The sequence below is a fragment of the Haemorhous mexicanus genome, chromosome 4 (genome assembly GCF_027477595.1).
Source record: "Haemorhous mexicanus isolate bHaeMex1 chromosome 4, bHaeMex1.pri, whole genome shotgun sequence".
Lineage (NCBI taxonomy): Eukaryota > Metazoa > Chordata > Aves > Passeriformes > Fringillidae > Haemorhous > Haemorhous mexicanus.
Genome location: NC_082344.1, coordinates 23,699,101 through 23,719,701, shown reverse-complemented (window position 1 = coordinate 23,719,701; position 20,601 = coordinate 23,699,101). Strand labels below are relative to the sequence as shown.

The window sequence follows — 20,601 nt, the reverse complement described above, 5'->3', positions numbered from 1 at the left end:
TTTGCTTTCAATAATTTGTAATTTAAGGCATTTACTACATTTAAGTATGTAGTATTGCAATAATAAAATAATTCAGGAAGAAGAATGTAGCTAATAGCACAAAGCTAGATGCATCAAACATTGTTTTGAACAGGTGAATTTTAGTAACTTCAAATATGAGGAAAAACAAGCCTTACTAGAGCTCATATCAGAATTCCCTACCTGAATTACTCCCTTTTTGAACTATGACTCAGCTTTGTGATTCATTTCTGTTACATATCTGGACTGAATTCCAAGGCCTGTGAATGTATTCCTGGTTTTAGGTGATGACATCTTCAAAAAACTTAAGTAACTTCTGAGAGAATAAATCACAGAATAATGATTTGCCTGCTTAAGTTTTCTTAAATAATCTGGTTTGTATTGGCACCATATTTATTTTCTGACTTGAATCTACAGCACAGTTAAGAGAACTGCAAGTAGAGAACTTGCAAATAGCATTTGTTATCACTATTACACACCTTACTTGCATTGTTCCATTTCAAGTCCACCTGCTATCAAACACTAGTTTTATGTGTATTTGTTCTGACAATACCAGTACAGGCTTTAGAAAGTAATAGGTAATCCTACTTCTGAACACCTTTCAGAGTGTCCATTCTCACTGATCAATAAATGTTATTTTCTATCTCCTCCATAAATTATCCCAAAAAGAGTTCCCTGCTCCTTGGACAAGAAAATGAGGGGGTTTTTATTTTACCTATTTTAGAGTGCTGAAGCACATTTTGTTAGAATTGGCAACAAATAATCAATATAGCAATGTTTATCTAGACTGTATCTCCGAAAATATTTATATAGAACATCTAAATTTTTTCAGTCAAAAGTATCAATCACTTCCATTTACACAGGTCCAGATAAAGAATACAAAAATAAGATTACAACATTAGATTCAGTTTTAAAAGGGATGATCAAAAAAGGCCCCAAAACACAGCCCTATTAATAGGGGGCTCTTGTAGGACAAAATAACTTGACATCACCTCACCTTTTAGTTCATCTGATAAAAAGGAATTCTGTTTCTTCTGCTCTGCCTTTAAACTGTGTGCACATGACCTTTTAGATCAATGCAATCAAAACATCAAGAAATGTATTCTAAAACAAAACAATGCTTTTCATTCTTGGTTCTCACAATGTATATCCCAGCTTGATTTGTGGCTCTGACTTGAGGTCTCTGTCACTTTGCACCTATGGCTGCCAGGAGAGATGAGCCCTGTTAAGTTTGTATGTCCTAAAGCAGCAATCTGGGCACATATTAAAATTGTACATAAATATGTCAATTTTAAAAAAGGACAAAACTGGAAGTGAGAATGGAATGCTCCTGAAAAATCAGTATTGAAAAGTCTGGATAAAGGGTTGGGGATGGAGTAGAAGATGACTACAAAAATTAAGAGGAATGTTACCATATTTTTGGATGAATACTCTACAGGCTTTCTGCATAAACAAATGAACATACAGACAGACAGATAAAGAGTTTTATCAAGAGTATAGTTTGTAAGCATGACTAACTAAAACATGGGGAAGTTTACCTCAAAGCTACCTCACTCCTCCCCCAGCCTGTGCTTCCCTTGATTTTTCCCAGTAGCTCACTCCTATCTGTCTCCTACTTGTGCTGCTCATCACTGGAACTCTCTTGGGATTAGGGGGATGCACTGAACATATAAAACAGCTGATCTGGGAGGAAAAAGGGGTTGGAACCTATCATATTTTGATGTATATCTACCTGCTTTTGAAAATGCCACCTCACACTTATGATGAAAGCATTGGCCTCTTTTTCTTTTCCCACTTCTATTTTTTTAAGACATTTATAAAAGCTATACACAAGCTGATACTGTGGGCTGCTGTGATGAAAGCCCTGAATCCAGATTATTACTGATATTAGGTGGATATATCCACAATACATGCTGTTACACATTTAATCAACGTAGCAGCAGCAAATATGTTTTGATGTGCAACAAAAGCTACATACTACTCCCTTACATAATGATTAAGAGAGAATTAAAATACCAAAACAAAACAATTGAAGTGAAATCCTACCACATCCACAAAGAACTAGCAAATGGACCTGGAAGCACACAAAATACTTTCAGCTTCAGCAAAGGAAAAGAAAGCCAAAAAATATTCTTCCCTCACAAACATCTTTTTGAAATGGTGGCTACTGCAGCTGTTGCTGATAAAAAGCAGCTGGGCTAGTTGATGTCCTCAGTATAACAGAGCTTAATCCTGCTCCTGGAGCCCAGGAAGAACTTAGATTTGTACTCAATTCATAACTGTACAAATAGTTTTTGCAGCATTTGGCTCTTTTAAATTCACTAGTATTTTGGTACAATATTTTGTCTTCATGGCTTAACACTACTGCAATATAATTGCAAATTTATGTCCTAATCCAACTGCACCGAAGCTGCGTGTGTCCTAGTGTGATGATGCACCGTCTTTTCACTTTTATTTCCTCTCCTTCTTACCACCCCATTTCCCATCTTGCTTTTCGCTGTTTTTTTTATGCTGTAGGTATTTTATACATCCCATATGGTGGCCAGTGCAGCCAGTGTATTGACTGGTAACAAAACAGGAGGGTGAAGAGGAGATAAAGAAAGAACAATAGCACCACTTGTCCTTTTTTAGCAATGGTCTTCCACCTCTGCTATCAGTAAATCCAGGCAAGTAAAAATAACGTATTCAATACTCACTGCAAACATAGATTTTAATATGTTATTAAAATTACTGCTCCCAGGGCTATTCACAGATACACTGAAAAACGTACATGGTAGAGAAAGAAGAATATTGGCTCTATTTCTTTGTTACCTCCAGGAAAAAATAAATTAGAACAAAACAAACTGGTGCTAGAGGTGGGGATAAGGAGATTGTTCTTAAAATTATTTCTGTCCCTCCCTAGCATCTCTTTTTCACTCTGCAAAACAGATCAAGTCTTGCTCTTAAAAATACTAATATTTAGATTATGCACACTTCTGGAGTATCCCTCTGCATTTAGTTGTGCTAAATAAAAAGCTAACTCCTCCTGATAGTGTGTGAAACATAGCAGGCAAGTATAGATATTTTTTCACATAATTCCTTCCCTCTAGGATGCAGGTAATCTCTCAACCTTAAGCAGCATGAAGCAGTCTATATATTTTTAAGCAGTATGCTGATTTAACTTACATTTGCTGCAGTGGTATTCCTATTTGAGTCATGATAATATGACTCAAGAGTAGTATATTTTCTAACAAAGCCAACCCTAATATAGCCACTGTGGAGAATGATGGGTTTTCAGGAATGTTCTGCAAAATACCTGGTTTAGAAAACCCCTCAATAAGCCAGTAATAACATCAAAACAATACCAGTATTTTTCACCCATTAGATTCAAAAGACTACCTGAGCATGCTTTCACTGGCATCCTACAATGAGCTGTGAAACAGCACAGCACAATAGTCCAATAGTTACACAATGCAATTATAAATGCAAATCTACCTAGTTTTTCTGTGACATCCCTCCTTCCCCCACCTTCTGATGACAATAAGAAATGCTGTTCTTTGTTATGCTTCAGAGAAATTATTAAATTACTGTGAAAGTGAAACAAATACATTTCTGCTATGCACTTGAACTGTTTTTTCTAGTTTTAATCTACAATACATTTGTCTAACCAAATAAAGTACTTTGCAGTCCTAGCATTACACATACGAGCGTATTTCCCTCATATTTTTCATTTTATGATGCTTTAATTGTTCACTAGTAATAACATAGTTGATTAATTTTTATATTTGATGTGGCAATTATGTTTTGAAATCTAATTTGTAAGAATTGAGGCTGTACCTTAATACAAACACTACAGGCTTCTAAATTAAAAAACAAATCATCTCCTGGTCCCTCCTCCCCCACCACCCCACCCTCATCTCTTCAGCATTTAGATAATGCTACCCCACACCCATGTTTCTGCTGCACAAATGTACAGACCCAAACCTGCCTTAATTTCCTTGCAAGAGGATAAAATACAACCACTGGTCTCAAACAGAACTTCAGGTGGAGTTAAGATACAGCCTGTGCTTTTACGGACTAGAAAGTAGAATTCCTTTTCTGAAGTGGTTCCTAAGACTGAGCACTTCCACTTAAGTTAGTGAAAGCTTGAGTTAAAGAAGTTTAACAACTCTATTTGCCCCAATTTTACAGCAAAATAATTTTTGTATACTTTCAAGATTTTGGACATACAAGAAAAAAGAATAAAATGGGCACAGCTAGCACTTCTCTCACTCTGCCCACTTGAGTGAAGTGGGCTTGCTCCCAAATCTTCGGTTCTGCACTTTGAAAACATCCTCCTTCAGTGAAGCTTCCCAGCAAGTTCTCTTTAGGCAACACCAGGCACCAAGGTGAACGACAGGAGCTAACACTGCCTTCCCAACTGATGTAGGATGCTACAAGAACTGGCTATTGAAATACAAATTTAAAACCTGGTATATGATCTAACTTGACACTCACACTGTCTAAAAAAATTGTATTTTTGAAATGAAGCATAAATCCAGTCAGGCCATTATTTTGGGGACTCTTTGTGCTGCCCCCAAATCAAGTGCCTTCATCCCTTTGAATAGGTACCTGGTAAATAAAAGCTGTAGATCTCCTTTAATACCTGAAACTGAGGGCATAACAATGCTTGCTCTGAGTGTCTGTGTTGGGCATGAATTGAGGCTGGATGAAAATTATGTTTTTTCTTTTAAATCCAAAGTCAATGAGTGAGTCATTCTCTGCATGCCCCACTGCAGTCCTGAGTGGCTTTGCAGTCATCCCAGCAGAGGACGGGTGTGCTCTTCAGGGCTTAGGCAGCTGCTATGTAAGATAACAGAAAACTCTGTAATTTTATTAGAATAACAAATGCTGAGAGTGACTAACACTACAACTTACAACAGCAGCTCTTCAGGTGGAGGTGTCCAGATAAAATAATTGATTTTCAATTGCCTAAGCCTGTCTCACACATCTCTGCCTGCAACACCTATAGTAACCATCCTCCTCAGGGTTGATTGAACCAGGTCAGATTTTATTTACTTGAACTACATCTCCTTTTAGAATTGTCCCAGACATTAAGAAGTGTGTATATATATATATATATAAAGTAATTTCTATTTCATCACACAGCAAAAATCTCAGCCCAAAATTAAAATCAAAACTGTGTCTTATGGTTCATTGTTCTAATTAAAATTGCCAAAAATACTTGCATTGTACTTGCCAAAAATATTTAGCAATGATTACTCAAGGCCATCAGTTTAGAAGAGTTTTTGATTGCCAAGTGTGAGACTGCCACTTTGGAGTTAAGTTGGTATTTGTGGTCTGACTTGTAATTCTGAGTTATGTAAATAAAGCAGACACTTCCAGACACTACATTACATATAGGATAAAACTTGCACTCTGGAACCAAGCCCATCTTAAGCACCTGCCGATATATTCATGTAAGAAAGGCATATTTTTAAATAAGCTCTATAACCAAATAGTGCAAAATTACTTATCTTGATGTATTTCTTTTGAGGAAATTTGTGAACCTAAAGGAAGGACAAGCAAGTAGTGTAATTAAAGCTTCCTCTATTTCAGAAACACCCAGTGAAGAATGTGATGATTCACAGAGAACAGAGAAAAGAAGGATACAAGGGAATGCACAGATTTTCATTTAATTTACAAATTAAAAACGTTTTTCAGATCTGATAAATAAATTGATAATCTTACTCCAAAGGACATTTTTTTAGGGTGATGGCCAAAACTAGAATGACATTATGGTATCACAAAGGTATATAATTTAATGTATCTTAATGAAACAAAGAGATCTTGCTGTAGGCAAAGCTGTTTTCTAAATGTCACTGCAATTTGGTGTCAAAGCTTTTTCTTATGCTAACTTCAGATCTAGTTCAGAAACTGTAGTTGTAGATGCAGTTATGTTGTCCAGTGCTTGCTGCTAAAGCAGGGGAAATTTGTATTGCCAATGACTATAACTGCACTGTCCTTTGTTCGTGCAGCTCAGTGTTTTAAATCAGCTTTGGCCCCACTCTGTCAACGTACATTACAGCAGCTATATTTTGACTCGAAAAGTCCCATCCAAATTTTCACCATCTGGTGCTCAGAAACATCATCAGCAAAGTTATATTATCCCTACATATTATTATTTCCTCAATTTTCTTTTATTAATGAAGTCTTGATCCTCCACATTTTGATTCAAAATGACCTCATTAAGTGTCTTGCTTAACATTCCACCCCTGTATCTTTTCATCAAGTTGAGTTCAGTCACATCAGTAATACTTTAAGGGAGATGATTGAAGCATTCACAGCTGATTGTGTATTAGAAACCAAATCTCTTCTCATAGGAAAGAGAAGGCTTTCCAAACAATGACTACACTTGCAAAGGATCACTTGCAAAGTCCTTGGCAGGGCTATAGATAAAACCTATGTTGCACCCTTCCTCCATAGAACTACTGCCATCATTCCTCTCCCTCCTGCATTATTCACTACCACAAAGGAGGGAAAGACAGGAGCTGAATTACAAAATACTGAAACAGTAAGTACAGTAACTGCAATTAGTTGGTGGCTCTCAAAGACCAGCTTATTCAACATTTGCAACTCATGGTCAAATTAATCTGTACAGAACTGCTAAATCCCTTGGCTGCAAACAATTGCCTAAGATACCTAAATTACATATGTAGATTGCTTTCCCATCAATCTCACCTACAAATTGATGGTTGCAGTGACTGAGAAGGAGCATGAGAACTGATGATACTCCTGTTCTATAACCAGATATAAGGTTTCTTCCATATTCACTTTGCAGTGAAATTATATTTCCTTTGCACAACTGTTACCTATAAGTGATTTTACAAAATCATTCGCATTTTTGCAGCAGCTGGACACAGGGAAAAAATAGAAAAAACAGAGTCTGGTTTATTGTTCTGTTTTTCCTCAAAGCAAGAAGAAATAAGTTACCAATTTGAGCAGCCTAGACAAGAGGCAATGTCAGGTAGTAGTTTCAACTAGTTAGCAGACAATAAAAAAAGTGTAAATACTGTATTTTTACTATTTTCTGAAAAGTTTCCCACATCAAAGAAGACATGAGTACAGCAAAATAATTTTTTCCCATTATGTGTAAAAAGCAATACAGGATGCACAAGGAGACCATATGACAGACAACACAAAAAATAGAAATTTTCAGTTCCCCTTCAAGTCACTAAAAAGATCTTAAAGACTAACCAGCAAAATAGATAAAAGAATGTAAAAGTAGACCACTGACAGCATAAACACATTGTTTATGTTTACTCCATTTCAAAGTATCTGCTTTAAAGAAATGAAAATAAATGCTACCTCTCCTACCTGTTATCACTAAAGGTAGTGCTGGAGAGTAAACTGCCATCCAGCTATGTCTCAGGTTTTTCAGCTGAGCTGGAACCACAGCTTTCAAAGTATGGTCATTCCAAAGCAACACTGGGCATCCCTATTCTCTTCTGCATTCTCTCACCCAAAGAATGACACATGCTTCCATAGCCCATTGTCCCAATCATCCAGAATCTGAAACAGTACAATCATCTCTTCTCTGCTTTTCCAAACAGAAAAGCATTCCTGTTTCGCATCACTGAATGATGCCTTTTTGAAAGGACTGCCAGAGCAGACAGGAATCCTGATGTGGACACCACTGCCTGACAGCCTGGCTGCTTAGAGACCACACTTCACATCACCACTGAGGAGCTGTTAAGGACTTCAATGGTGCTTGAGACAGGCAAATGTGATTTTAAGGCCACAGAAGGACTTTGCCATGGAGGATGGAGTGGCAGGGTGGCCTGGCTCCAGACCTGGCACATCCTAGGTAATGCATCCAGACAAAGGTTCCCACTTTGGCAAACTGTGGAGAAGCATGCACACATTCAGCTGGTATCACCTCAACCCTTCGCTTACACCTTCATTCAGGCAGAGGCATGTCTCAATAACAGGATCATAACAGAAGCATCAAAAATTACAGAGGTAATATAAGATCACTGCTGCTTTGAGGGGAAAGAAGATCTTCCCTGGGATTTATCAAAAATGCAAAAAAAAAAAAAAATATAGTGAAAAAAAATGAAAAGAAAATCCACAACTGATTAAGTGAAGAATGATACATAATCAGCTTGGTTTGAATTTCTTTTGAAAGAAATTAGGCAAGGCTTCAAGAGTCAAAAAAGATTACCAGTCTTCTGATGCACCAATTACATACCTAAAACTTGAAATGCTGAGAAAGGAAAAAACCTAAATTTTGAAATATGCTTACTGCAGCTAATAAATTCAGCCTCTATATGCACCAAAATCTTCCTAGATGCCAATCTGTATCAGTACCAAAGTCCTGGGTTAGCATCTGCCCTAAACAGTGCTGTACAGAATGGCATTAGAGCTGTAGCTCTCCCCCTTAACAGCCTGTTTCCATCAGCAAGCACCCAGATAGTCACTGTGATTTCAAGAAGCTTTGTCATGTATTTGATCTCACACTTAAGAATCTTTCTCAGGTAAGTACAGTTGCAAGGTACAAGTGAAACAGCTTTGGCACAGACAGAATATTGAAAAGACTCACTACACAGGCTCATTCAGGCATTTACCAGAAAAAAATCCAACTTGGTCTTAAGAATCTGAAGAACTGTCAGTGATCGGTGACATTTAGAATCGTAAAATAAAATCACTGACTGTGTTGGAGTTGGAAGGAACTTTTAAAGGCCATCTCATCCAATCCTTCTGCAATAAGCAGGGATACCTTCAGCTAGAACAGGTTGCTCAGAGACCCATCCAACACCCCTTGAATGTTTCCAGGGATGGGGAATCCACAACTTCTCTGGGCAACATGCTCCAGTGTTTCACCATCCTCACTGTAAAAGCCTCCTTCCTTAGATCCAATCTGAATTTACCTTCTTTCAGTTTAAAAACATTGAACTCATCCTATCATAGGCTCTTCATCTGTAAATCCCTCCTAAAACTCAGGAAAATATTTCTGACATGAAAAAGAGTTGTCAAATTACAGTGTCTGCTTCATGACATAACAAGATCTGTAGCTCTAAGAACACTTTAACAGCAAACAATATTTTTAAGTAAAAATCAAAATTAGAAATATGACAGCAGCTGAAGTACTAATGCACAAACCACCTTCAAATTAGCCAGCTCAGAGGGTTGCATGTTGCCATCACTATTCTGAACAGCAGGACAGTCATATCCAAAGAAACACATCAAATGAAGTAGACAACTATCAGCTTAACTTTAAATCTGATTAAAAACTGGTGCACCTGAACTTCATATACTTTTTTCATGCGCTAGTAGCACATGAATGGTTTTCCATGTTTACCTATGAACATCACACAGCAGAAGAACATGGTCTGCTCCAAGACTCATGTGTCTTTAGACACGTCTTTTTCCACACTGCCCCTTGTAGGCTGACCTTTCAGCCCTGGAGTTTGCCCAGTGAAGCAGAAGCTAAATTAATTTAAAGCATCATGTACAGTTCCCTGGGCCATCTATTCCCTCCCATGCTCCCTTGTAAGAACTTGAAATTGAGGTAAGGATTCCTCATGCCATTGCTCTGTGCCAGCAGCTGATTTATTTATATTAGAATTCAGATAGGAAGGACTAAAATTAGGACTCTGTAAGCAGAATTCATTGTTCAAAATGTTCCAATTGTTTTAGCATCTGGGCACCTTTGAGAACAACTGACTGATATATCACTATGGCAACACAAAGAGGCCTCAGTAACTGGAAATATTAAGACAGCAAAAGGTTTTTAAGGCTTGTATTTCTACAAAATATAGCAAAGCTAATGCCACACCCTAGACAAAGTGGAGGGATGAGAAAATAAAATAAGGAAGACCTCACATTTCCTGTTTGTCATCCTAACCTCACAGTGACCATTGATTATGCTGTGGAAAGGAAAGACAAAAACCACAAAGGCACGCTCTTCCCCTTGCCAAATCCATTCCTGGTAATAACTGAGGTAGGAATTTTGCCCAGTGCACTAGCAACAAGTCAGCAATTACCTGGGTATCACTATGAAATTACTCCCCAATGAAACAGATCGAGCTTCTAAGAAAAAATACAGGGCGGGGAAAAAGAATTGGTCCTTTACTCCTGCAATCCTGATAAGAACTTGTCACAGACACTTAAAATCTCATTAAGATTTGCTGCTACCACTTCTGGCACCATTTGCTGCTTACAAAAAAAATACATTAGGCAAATACATTATTTAAAGCCACTAAACAGTTTATTTCTAAAACAAAATAACATCATTAATCAAATATTATACAAGTAGCATTAAAAGCCTTTTTTTCCCCCCTGCCCAGTCTTCACAGCTTCTTGTGTCCTGAATGTCTTGGACATAATTTTACTGTGCCATACAAGAGAATTATTTTTAGCTATTTGTAACTGTTTAACATTTTATTATCATTAATATGCATTTTATCTGGTTTGGATTACAGACTTTCTTATGCAGCTTTAGAAAGCATTAGTTAGTCTAAACATACCCTGTCCCTGTAGGGCCTGAAGGCAGAAACTTCTCCCTACAGGACCCCTATGGCTGCCTCCTGCTCAGCCCTCTGTGATATGCACAATTTTTGGACATGCAAGTCCAAACCATATAGGTACACAAAGATAAGAATAAAAATCAAAGCATCAATGTTGTTTTCCACATGAATTGAGTATCAATAACTATAATTCACACATGCACACCAGCTTGTACATGGAGTCTGCATTCCAATCAATGGAATCCAACAAACACCAAGGGCACATTTGCATTGGAGACAGATGACACTGGGATACTTAGGCACAGGAATTAGGATCTGTTGTGCTTCTATTAACTGGATATGAAGAAAGCCATCTGCATGTAGAAAGCACAGGGTGAAATGCAAGATCAGTATGCTGAAATTTCATTCATAATGCTGGACATTTTCCTGAAGCTGCATGCTTTCACCTCCCTACAATTACTTTGAAGGTTTCCACAAAATTTACCAAATTCCAGTTGTGAACCTTTTCCAGCAAGATGGTTCTGTTTAATTTCAAATATACTTGTCAGAAATGTTGGCTTAAAGACACTTATGCACTGATACAGTTTCATATGGAGAAGTTCAAACCCATTTAATCTGTTTAAACACAATCTGGTTCCTCATTGAAAGAATTCCAGGTCATATTTTTAAGCATTAGTATTGGAAGAGTAGCAAAGGTTAGAGCATGTTTTTGAGACCTCTGAGTGCTTAGGAAAAGTTATGTCTGTGTTCTTTGAAGATAACACTAATCAGGTTGTAAAAAAAAAAAAAAACCAAAAAAAAAAAAACCAAAAAAAAAAAAAACAAAGCCCAAACATGCCAAAAATCTGGGAGGTAGCTTCATTCAGCACGTGCTAAACAGATACCAGAGTTTCTTACTTTGAATTCATAAGAGAATCTCATCACAGTAGATGAAAAATCCAATCAAACAAAAGTGCAGGTTTCCCTTTTAGTGAAGACAAGAAAAAATGTTCTATGCTGCTTTGAACTAACCAGAAATATTACTCTGGATTTTAGCACAGTATTTTAAAGTCCATTGCCTCTCCAATCTCTTGGTATTCAGAGAACCACACAACAGAAGCACAACAACAATTAGATGCCCACAGCATTTCAAACATAAGGCCCTTGGAGTAATACCCAGACAGCAGGTAACATACTGTGTTAAATTTTAAATACAGGTAGTCTAGATGAAATGGGTTTATCACCACGTTGAAAAAGATACCACAGCCAGATACAGACTTAAGTCATAAATCTGTAGCAAGATCACAACCCATCTAATCTACTCTAATCCACCAGTGGTGTTTTGGATGTTTCAGGGATTTTGTGGATGTGGGGGATGTTTTAATTTTCTTACAGTAATAGGCATGCAAGCCAGGACTCCACAGACAATTTTAAAGCTAAAACTGTAGATACCAAGAGAAGCAGAAAACTAAACATAAATGAACAGGAACGGTGTATTTTTAATATCTTCCACACTTTAAAAAGCACAGACCTCAAATTTGTGTTGTGATAAAGCCTTACAATAGTGTTTTCTTTCTTTTCATGAAAACAAAATTACTTTTATTCTCCAAGGACTCAGTCATTAAGAAATAACCATCCTGCCTGGTATTGCAAGGCAAATGTTACTGCACATTCTGATTTTCATCTAATGCAAGACACCAAAACACATTGTAATTAAGTAAACAAAATTTCCCTAGAAGAATGCACTACCACACTTTTGAAGATGCCTCTTGTGCCACAGAGGTAAAATGGTCACTGGAAAATACTGAAATATAGCAGATGAGCTGAGCCTGTACAAATCACTGTCTTTATAAAAATCAAATACTTGCAAGAATGGAAGGACTATTTAAATAAAAAGAATCACTTTATCAAACCTGTTTAAAAGTAAGTTTCTTGGCATATAAAGGCCCATTCCCTCTATACATGTCATTACCAAAAGTCTTGGGGAAAAAATGTAGGCTAATGAACAGGAGCAGCAGCTTAGCCTCAGGCCAGTTTCTATTTTTGGAAACACCTATGAAAGCCCAGATGAAAGAGAAAGGAGGGTGTGTGTGCATATCCATGAGAAGGAATCTGGCCTGGTGTTTAAATTGCACTTGTAAAAGATCATGTTATTTGAATAACTCACTGTTTGGACACATCAGGCATTATCATCTGTTCCTTTTTCCTTGCATCCACTGTGGTCTCCACAGGGGTGAGTACTACAGCAGCACATGACACTATTGACTGGTAAGAGTCCTCCCGGCACACTGCAAAGATAAAAAGTATCAGTGTTAAACAGTAAACTCAGTTTCCACTTGAAAGAAAGAAAAAAGAAAAAAAAAGTACATATATATATATATATATATATATATATATATATATATATATATATTCCTACTGTGATAAACACAAATGCAAACAATAATCAGGCTTCACTGTGGCCACAAGCAATGAAAATGCCATTATTTTTCACATTTCCTAACGGGCTTGCTTTGCACATTTTTTGCCACTGACTGACCAGTCACTAAGTTTTACCTAGCACAAGATCTGCTGTCAGTCTGCTCTAGCTCATTGGTGCATCTGAGTCCTAAAAGGACTCATGTTTCATAAATGACATCAGAGTATGATTCACTTCTTAGTTATATTTTTCACCACAGACTGAAAATAAGAGTGAAAATAAAGAGTGGTTTCCAGGCAAACCTCCTACCTTCAAAAATTTTAGACTTTGTAAGAAAAGAGATTTAAGAAAATCTAATTAGTGATTTATTTTTCATTTTTAACTGTTATGACTCATTTTACTCCAAAAAGGCCAAATCCAAATGGTCTAGAAGTGGTATGTGATATAATGAGTCATGCTTTCCCCTTTAATAAAAATTGTATCTGTATTACTGCGCCGAATGTTACAACTTAGACAATATTGAGAGCTAGAAGAATGATCATACACTTGAGCTGAGCATTTGGATCAATTAGAACTAATAAACTAATATCCAAAAGTTTCTGACCTCTGAACAGACAATTATATCTATTATAATTCACAAACATCCTTAAATTCTAAGTTTCAAGTGGTGCTAGTAATTCAGCTTTTAGCAGTGACCACTCCTACTGATTTTGAAGCTATACATTTCCTTTACAGCCAAGGCATGAAACAAATGAAAGCTGAAATTAAGAGTTGGTTGCATTAAACAAAGCATGACAGCTTCTCATCTTACATTTGGTACTTTAATGTATTATATACAAGCAAGAAGAAATGTGGGGGCCTATGTTTAAACAGAAAGACACACAGTATTTTATAACATACAGAACTCTTTCATGAAGAGTGAACACATGCCCACAGAGCCAATAACATAGCCTGTAAAACCAGAATGACTGTGGCAAATTCTGAGCAATTCAGAACCAGGAAGAACACATTTCACAAGTACATACATTTATGCAAGATTGGTACAGCTGGGAACATTCAACCGTGGCACTGATTTATTGTTATTCCGTTCTCCACAATCATGTGCCTCCTTACTGCCCACAGACAACACACCTTTGCCATAGCCTCTGCTCCCCTTACAAAAGAAGTAAAACTGGAGTAAAACTTCACCCATCTTGACCTGACTAGGTCAAGAACAACCAACTGTGCCATTTTACCCCGAGGGCATGCACTACCTTCAGCCCAAACTCAGCCACACCATCAGACACACTGGTGCTCCACAAACACCCCCGAAACACTGACAGGAACAGGTCAGGTCGGGGCTGGATATTTCTACAAAGGTCTTTTTCTGCTTTCTGAGCAATTCCGAGCCATTCAGCAAGCAGCACAAATGGCTGGAGCACAGGCAGCTCTGTCAGAAAGGAAACCTCTTGGGGAGTGCTTGTAATTGCGATTAATTTATCCGATGTTGTCCAGCATGGTTTATGTTTGCGTTTTAAATGTTAATGTGCACACTGTGCTAAGTAACTAAGCCACCTAAGATGCCCAGTATCTTGCCTTACCTTCCTTTTTTTCTTTGGAACCAGCATTTCTCAAATACTTTGTCACTATCATAGACACACACCTCCAAAAGACAGTCATTCACAAAGTGAACTTGCTACATTGACTGCAGGTATGCAAGTAGGATTTCTGTTATAGCTTGATTTTCAACAGATTAAGAAGAAACTAATGCAAAATACATTGAACTAAAGAGACAGCATAAGAAAAAATGGAATTTTTGGTGATTTTACATTCTACTGCGTTATGTATGACAAGTAGACCATCTACTAGCATGATTCTGCTTGGTAGGCACCAAGGAATTTACAAAACAGCATTTTCTCATTACAACCAGCAACGGAGTATGTGCAAAAGAGAACATTCATGTCTGTCTGTCTCTTTATTTATAGTCAAAGAATTGCAAAAAAATAGGCTTGTCATAGTACACCAGTGATATTCAGCACCCGAGTTTTAACCAGAAACACTGGTAAAACAGAGCATAAAGGATGGAGAAAATACATATTTTTCTTCAGAGGACCTGTATTATTACTAGAGTATCAATTTATTACTTTAGAACAAGTGACAAGCATCACAGGGGAGGGTTTGCTTAGATCAGGCACTGTCCATCAGAGCAGTTACAAAAAATGCAAAAAATGATAAAAGAGGGAATCATGAGTAACAAAGAAGACACTGCAAGTCTCCCACTCTGTACAGAAATTTCATGAATGAATAAAACTGTGAAACTGCTTTTGTTTAATAATTAATGCTATACAGGAGTTGTATAATCCCCTAATTTACAGCTGGAGACAAACCCCGTGGTCATCCAGTGATTGCAGCTGGTGGAATGTATTATCCCCCCATTCTAGACAGCAATACTCTTTGGTCTTGCTTTTGAAAATCACTAAAATTCCTCCTTTTTATCTCAACTCTCTGTGCACAGTCATAAGTCATTATAGGACAGTATAATTAACTAAAATGTCATGAAGTAGTGACGGCATAGCAGCAAGTAATTTTCACCTCCTGGAGTGTATGCTCTTGCTATCTGTTCATAACTTGCATTAAAATAATGAGAAGGTGTTTGAATGTGGAGTCTCAACTTTAACACTGACAGGGATGGGCACTGTTTTACTTAAGACTTTTTGCATTTTACATTTCCAACTCGTAAACGAAGTTTCGTTTCTACAACTTCATTTTTTAATCTATGAGTGGCTGAAGTTACCCCAAAAAAGACCATTCATGATGTCTACACACTGTATTCTTTATGAAATGAAATCTGTGCAATCCTCAAAATATCACAACCATCAGAAAAACAATTACTCTAAGGGATCGCTCCTTTTAATCATAAATCCTCTCACACGTTAAACTTGTTCCTTAACATCCAGCAAGAACTTAAAAATTTAGCCTTCCCACATGAATTGGTAAGGGAAGCAGAATTTTCAGTCATCTGAGTTAGTGTTTAGCAAAGCCATCAACGTAATCAGCTGTCTCAGCCTACTACATTATTCCTGATGCAGAATTGTGGAAAAAACTGTACAAGTTACCAACAAGGGGAAAACTCAATCAATTTTATACTACCTTTAGCAGTTTCTTTAAGAAACTAATGTTTAGTATCTCAGAATGTTTTATACACTGAGTATCTTCAGGGAAAAAAAAAAGCAATTTGCATGCAAGTGAGATAGTATTTTTCAGTCCTTTATTCGCAACTCAACCATTACACGAACAAGCTAATAATTGCAGTGAAATAACACAACCAGAGGAATACCTACGTGTTATCATTATAGAACCATATTTTTCTTAGTGAAACAAAAGACACTACCTACAAATTACAAGTCATGTAAAGGAGTGCTCGACAGAAAGGGAAAACAAACACTCTTAACTTCACAGACTACTGTTATAAAAGATCTGCACTACTTTTGAAGCTGCATGGTTTCTCCCCAGATCCTTCAGTTTAATGATGCATGCAGCTTGTTTTCTTCCATCGCCAAGTGTTTTAAAAGTACCCCATGTATTTATCACTAGGAGTGCTGGCTTGGATTTACCCTAGCTGGTTTAGGCAGTCCCAGAACATCATTCACTATCAAAACAGATCTTTACATCTGGAGAAGAAAAACATTGGGCCTTTTTTTTTTCTTTGCTGTTTCTTTCAAGAAAAATGAGAATGACTAATTAAACATTTTTCTTCTACTTTGAACCAACCAGAGAAAAAATTTTAATTCCCTAAATAGTAGGACAGTAGGAAGCCTTCAACAGCTACTGAATAGAATGTGTTTCTCCAGAGAATAAAAAAATTTTTAAGCTCTAGGGATGTCATTTACATCATCTATCTCAAACACTTAATTGTACACACTTCCCCCCCTCCTTTTTTTTTAATTGAGGAGAAAGAAAATCTGGTTATCACCGCTTGCTATCAAAAAAAGTCTCCCTTGACACAAGATGCAAGATGAAATTAGCAGCAAGTACTACCTGCTTAGAGAAAACAGAAGGGAGATGTTCATATGCAGGGTGCAGTGAAGCATAAGGGAATCATGACACAGGGACACAAAAACAGTGAAGTATTTCTGGATTTCAGAAATCTGGGCACTTATCCTGACAATCCAAAGTATTTACATTTATGCCTATCAAATTTAAAATTTTCGGCTCTCATCATTCAAGAGACAGATCAAATCTGGAAACAGATGCTGTTTTATACCAAAAATCTTTCTGCTTTGGTAAAAAACTAGGCAAGCAGCCAGGAGCATGGAAGGCACTAAATGCTTTACCCTGAAAGATCAGTCAGCTGCCACTGTAGGAGACAGGTGACTGGAGAATGAGGGAGCAACATCTGGATGCCAAGTATCCAGTCCCAGATCCCTTCTATTACTGAAGGCCAGACATGTTTCAATAACTCTGGAACGCCAATCTCATTGCCGGCACTGAGAACATTTTGGCACATGGTTTCCTAAATACCTCTCTGCCATGAAAAGGCTGAGGAGATGAATCACCTTCTAAGGCACTCTGAACAAAAGCTGCAAAATATCTAACCCCTATACAGGTTCCTCAGACAAAGGAAACTCAGGACAAAGAACTGTTACACTTAAAACAGAGCTTTTGCTAAAACAAACAAGCTAACTAAACCCAAACCACAAACACACCAACCAACCAAAAAGGAAGAGTGGATACACTGGAAATTCCTTCAGTATATTAGAACAAGTGAAGAGCTGAGGAAAGGAAAAAAAACATTTACAACATGCAACTGAAGTTATTTTTTCAGGAAAGCTGCTGACATTAGAAATAGCATATAAGAGAGGATCTTGAAATCCAGTCTTTTTAATTCTGGTATGTGCAGGAAGAACTGTGACTGACCACCAGGTTAATCCATTCCTGACTGCACAGATATGGCCTCTGATAGTCCTAGGTCACTCAGAGGGCTCAGAAAAGAACCAGAATTCTGATTTGTCTCACCATCAACCCCAAACATCACCTGCACAAAACACTTCAGCAAAACCAAGTGCATGAATTCAGTTCCATACACTCTTTCTCAGCCCCAGAAAAACAATAAAGTCTTTTACTACTTTGTTATTAAACCTTAAAGCCCAAGGAGACTTTCAGTCTCTTTAAAACAACACAAAAGGTCAAGGTACTTTATGTGAAAGCTATTTTTGCCCATCTACTTATATTAGAAAAAGTTCAATATTAAAAATAATAATAAAAAAGCCTAATTTTCCTGCTGCTTGATCCTAGATTTGATGATGGTCTTTGGAGAAAAAAGGAAACTAAATGAATCTCTATTTTTATTAGTTCAACAGTTTTTCTAGAGCCCCTTGTTCCCTAGAAACAGCTACATTTCACAATATTGGCCAAGTGAATACTTAAGAGAATGAGTGTATATGCTCACAGTCCCCAAAGGTTTTGCTGTAATAATTTTGCAATAAAACCACAGGCCTGGTTCTTAAACACAACATAGTCACAATCAGAAATTTTGTAATAGCTACAATTACAGGCCCATTTTAGGCAAATGAAATACTTTCTATCAGGTTCTTATGGTTCATGGCTCTTTTAACACAAAGGCTGCACACACATAGCTGCTTTGTGCTATCTACACTTGGCACACAAACATGAAGGTTACAAAATGCAGCATTAAGCAGGAGCCAGGGAATTCCTCTTGCACACCAACAGTTCTGCAGTGCCTATCTGCACCCTTGGATTATGTGCTCCCTTTTTCCTAAGTTTGTTTGTTGTCACAAGCCACTGTGATAACACAGTAAGAGCCACAAGTAAAATTTGGGTCTGGTGACTTGTACCCCATGCATAAGAAATTAAACTGTAATTTTTCAATGCTCATGCATGATGGAATGCTGAATGAAAGGGTATGCCCTCATCACCTAAGGACCAACCCTACAGACATGGTAAGGGATGGAAACACCAACTCCTAAAATAATCACACAGGTAATGACAAAACTGATGACCCACTTTTTGCACATTTTGTTAACTCCACTGTATTGAGAGAACGACTGCAGTTTGGTTTCTCCTGAGGCAGATCCTGATCAGTCTTCTCAAGCAGCCTCCCGCAGCTTACAGTGACTGGCAGACTTTCTTCTACAAAGTGGTTGTGCCTGTATTCACTAATCCCTCAGGGATTTTATGGGTTTGTTCAGTTACTTATACTGTTGTGTGAACTTGCAGTATTCACAGTGTCCTGTAGACTTCCAAAGCTGAATATGGCTTATGTGAAGAAATATTCCAATCAGTCCACTTAAAACTTGCCACCAGCTTGTTTCATCCGACCACCCCCCTCCCCAGTTTTAGTGTTGGAGAAGACAACGCACAAATTACCCCTTCACCCTTACAGACTTCTTTTGGATACTTGTCCAGCCATTTCTTTTACAGGCTGCATTATCTGCAAGTGCTCCTGCTTAAAACCTGTTTCATAGGTTTTGTGGAGAGGTCACCCTGCTGACCTCTCCACAACCAACCATTCCTTGCTGAAGTTCCTGCAATGATGGATCACTGTAACAAGACCAGGAGAAACTGTAACTGCACTTCCAGAAAATTAAGTGGGTTAGTTTTTCAGCTGTAACTACTGCACAGCTAAAACATTCTAAATACATCTATTTGTGCTTGAGGCTGCTTCTGAAATACTTTCTTATCCACAGTGAACTACGTAAAGCAAATATTGTTCCAAGCAGCCTACACAGGAATTGAAAAATCAGCCTTTAAAAATAAAGGCATATTCTCTATCCAGTAGGTAGATATCACTTCTCAATGTCAAAAATCATTGGTTAAGTGTTAATAATAGAACTTTTAAAATGACTACTAACTTTCATTAGCTTTTGGCAGCACTATCAGTCAGGATGATGTCACAGGCCTGTATTTTTAGCCCTCTAGCCTATGACTTGTTTTGTGACACAAGCATGAATAAGAACTGTGTGCATAAATACACAACTGTGTGAGGGAAAGGTTATAATGAAGGACTAATGATTGGAATCCCACCAATCATATCTAACTCTGACAAATTCCAGGAAGCCTCATAATTAAACAGTATGAATATCTATTAGAATAAAAGGTGGAGGCTTAGTCATTTGGTCTAGGATGCGTGGTACTAATCACCACACAGGCCAAACAAGTGCATCTGTTTATTCCCAAAGAGTTTTTAAAGACAACTGGTTAAATTCATTAAATTAATTTACCATAGAATATAGCTGCACATTGGTTCGTGGGGGAAATGAGGTTCACCCAGACCTCCCCTACTGGTAGCCTCTGCCATTGTTGGCAAAGCTGCCTCACTGGGTAGTAAGAACAAAAAACACCACAGGTCATGGGTGATGGAAGGAAACAGAACAGCCCAAAACTCCAGCTGTCCAATAAGAATGGAAAAGGTAGTACTGAAAGTGCCAGTTTCAGGTGCAAGCATAAAGCCGTGCCCTGGTAATAGCCATAAGGTACCAGGAACTGGGAAACCTTTATCTCTCTTCCTACAGGACATGTAGGAAATCCCAACAGGGATGCCACCAGCTGCAAGAGCGGTCTGCCTCAAAATTCTTTTTTCAGCCAAGAGAATAATAGTTTTAGTTCTGCTTTTGATCACATTTGGGTTTCTATTTATGTTATGTGATGCCTTCAAGAAAAGGAGAGAAAAAGGAGTGACTGTGACACTGGCATCTTAAA

General features: G+C 37.6%; 1 protein-coding gene across 9 annotated transcripts in view; it reads right to left on the bottom strand.

Annotated features, from left to right (window-relative positions):
• The window catches only part of CCSER1 (coiled-coil serine rich protein 1), a 620,227-nt gene that overhangs the window by 451,865 nt on the left and 147,761 nt on the right, over positions 1–20,601 (bottom strand). For all 9 annotated transcript variants that reach the window (XM_059844113.1, XM_059844115.1, XM_059844116.1 and 6 more), the window contains exon 5: positions 12,652–12,772. In XM_059844113.1, the coding sequence (XP_059700096.1) occupies positions 12,652–12,772 (121 nt within the window). The remainder of the gene's footprint in view (positions 1–12,651; positions 12,773–20,601) is intronic.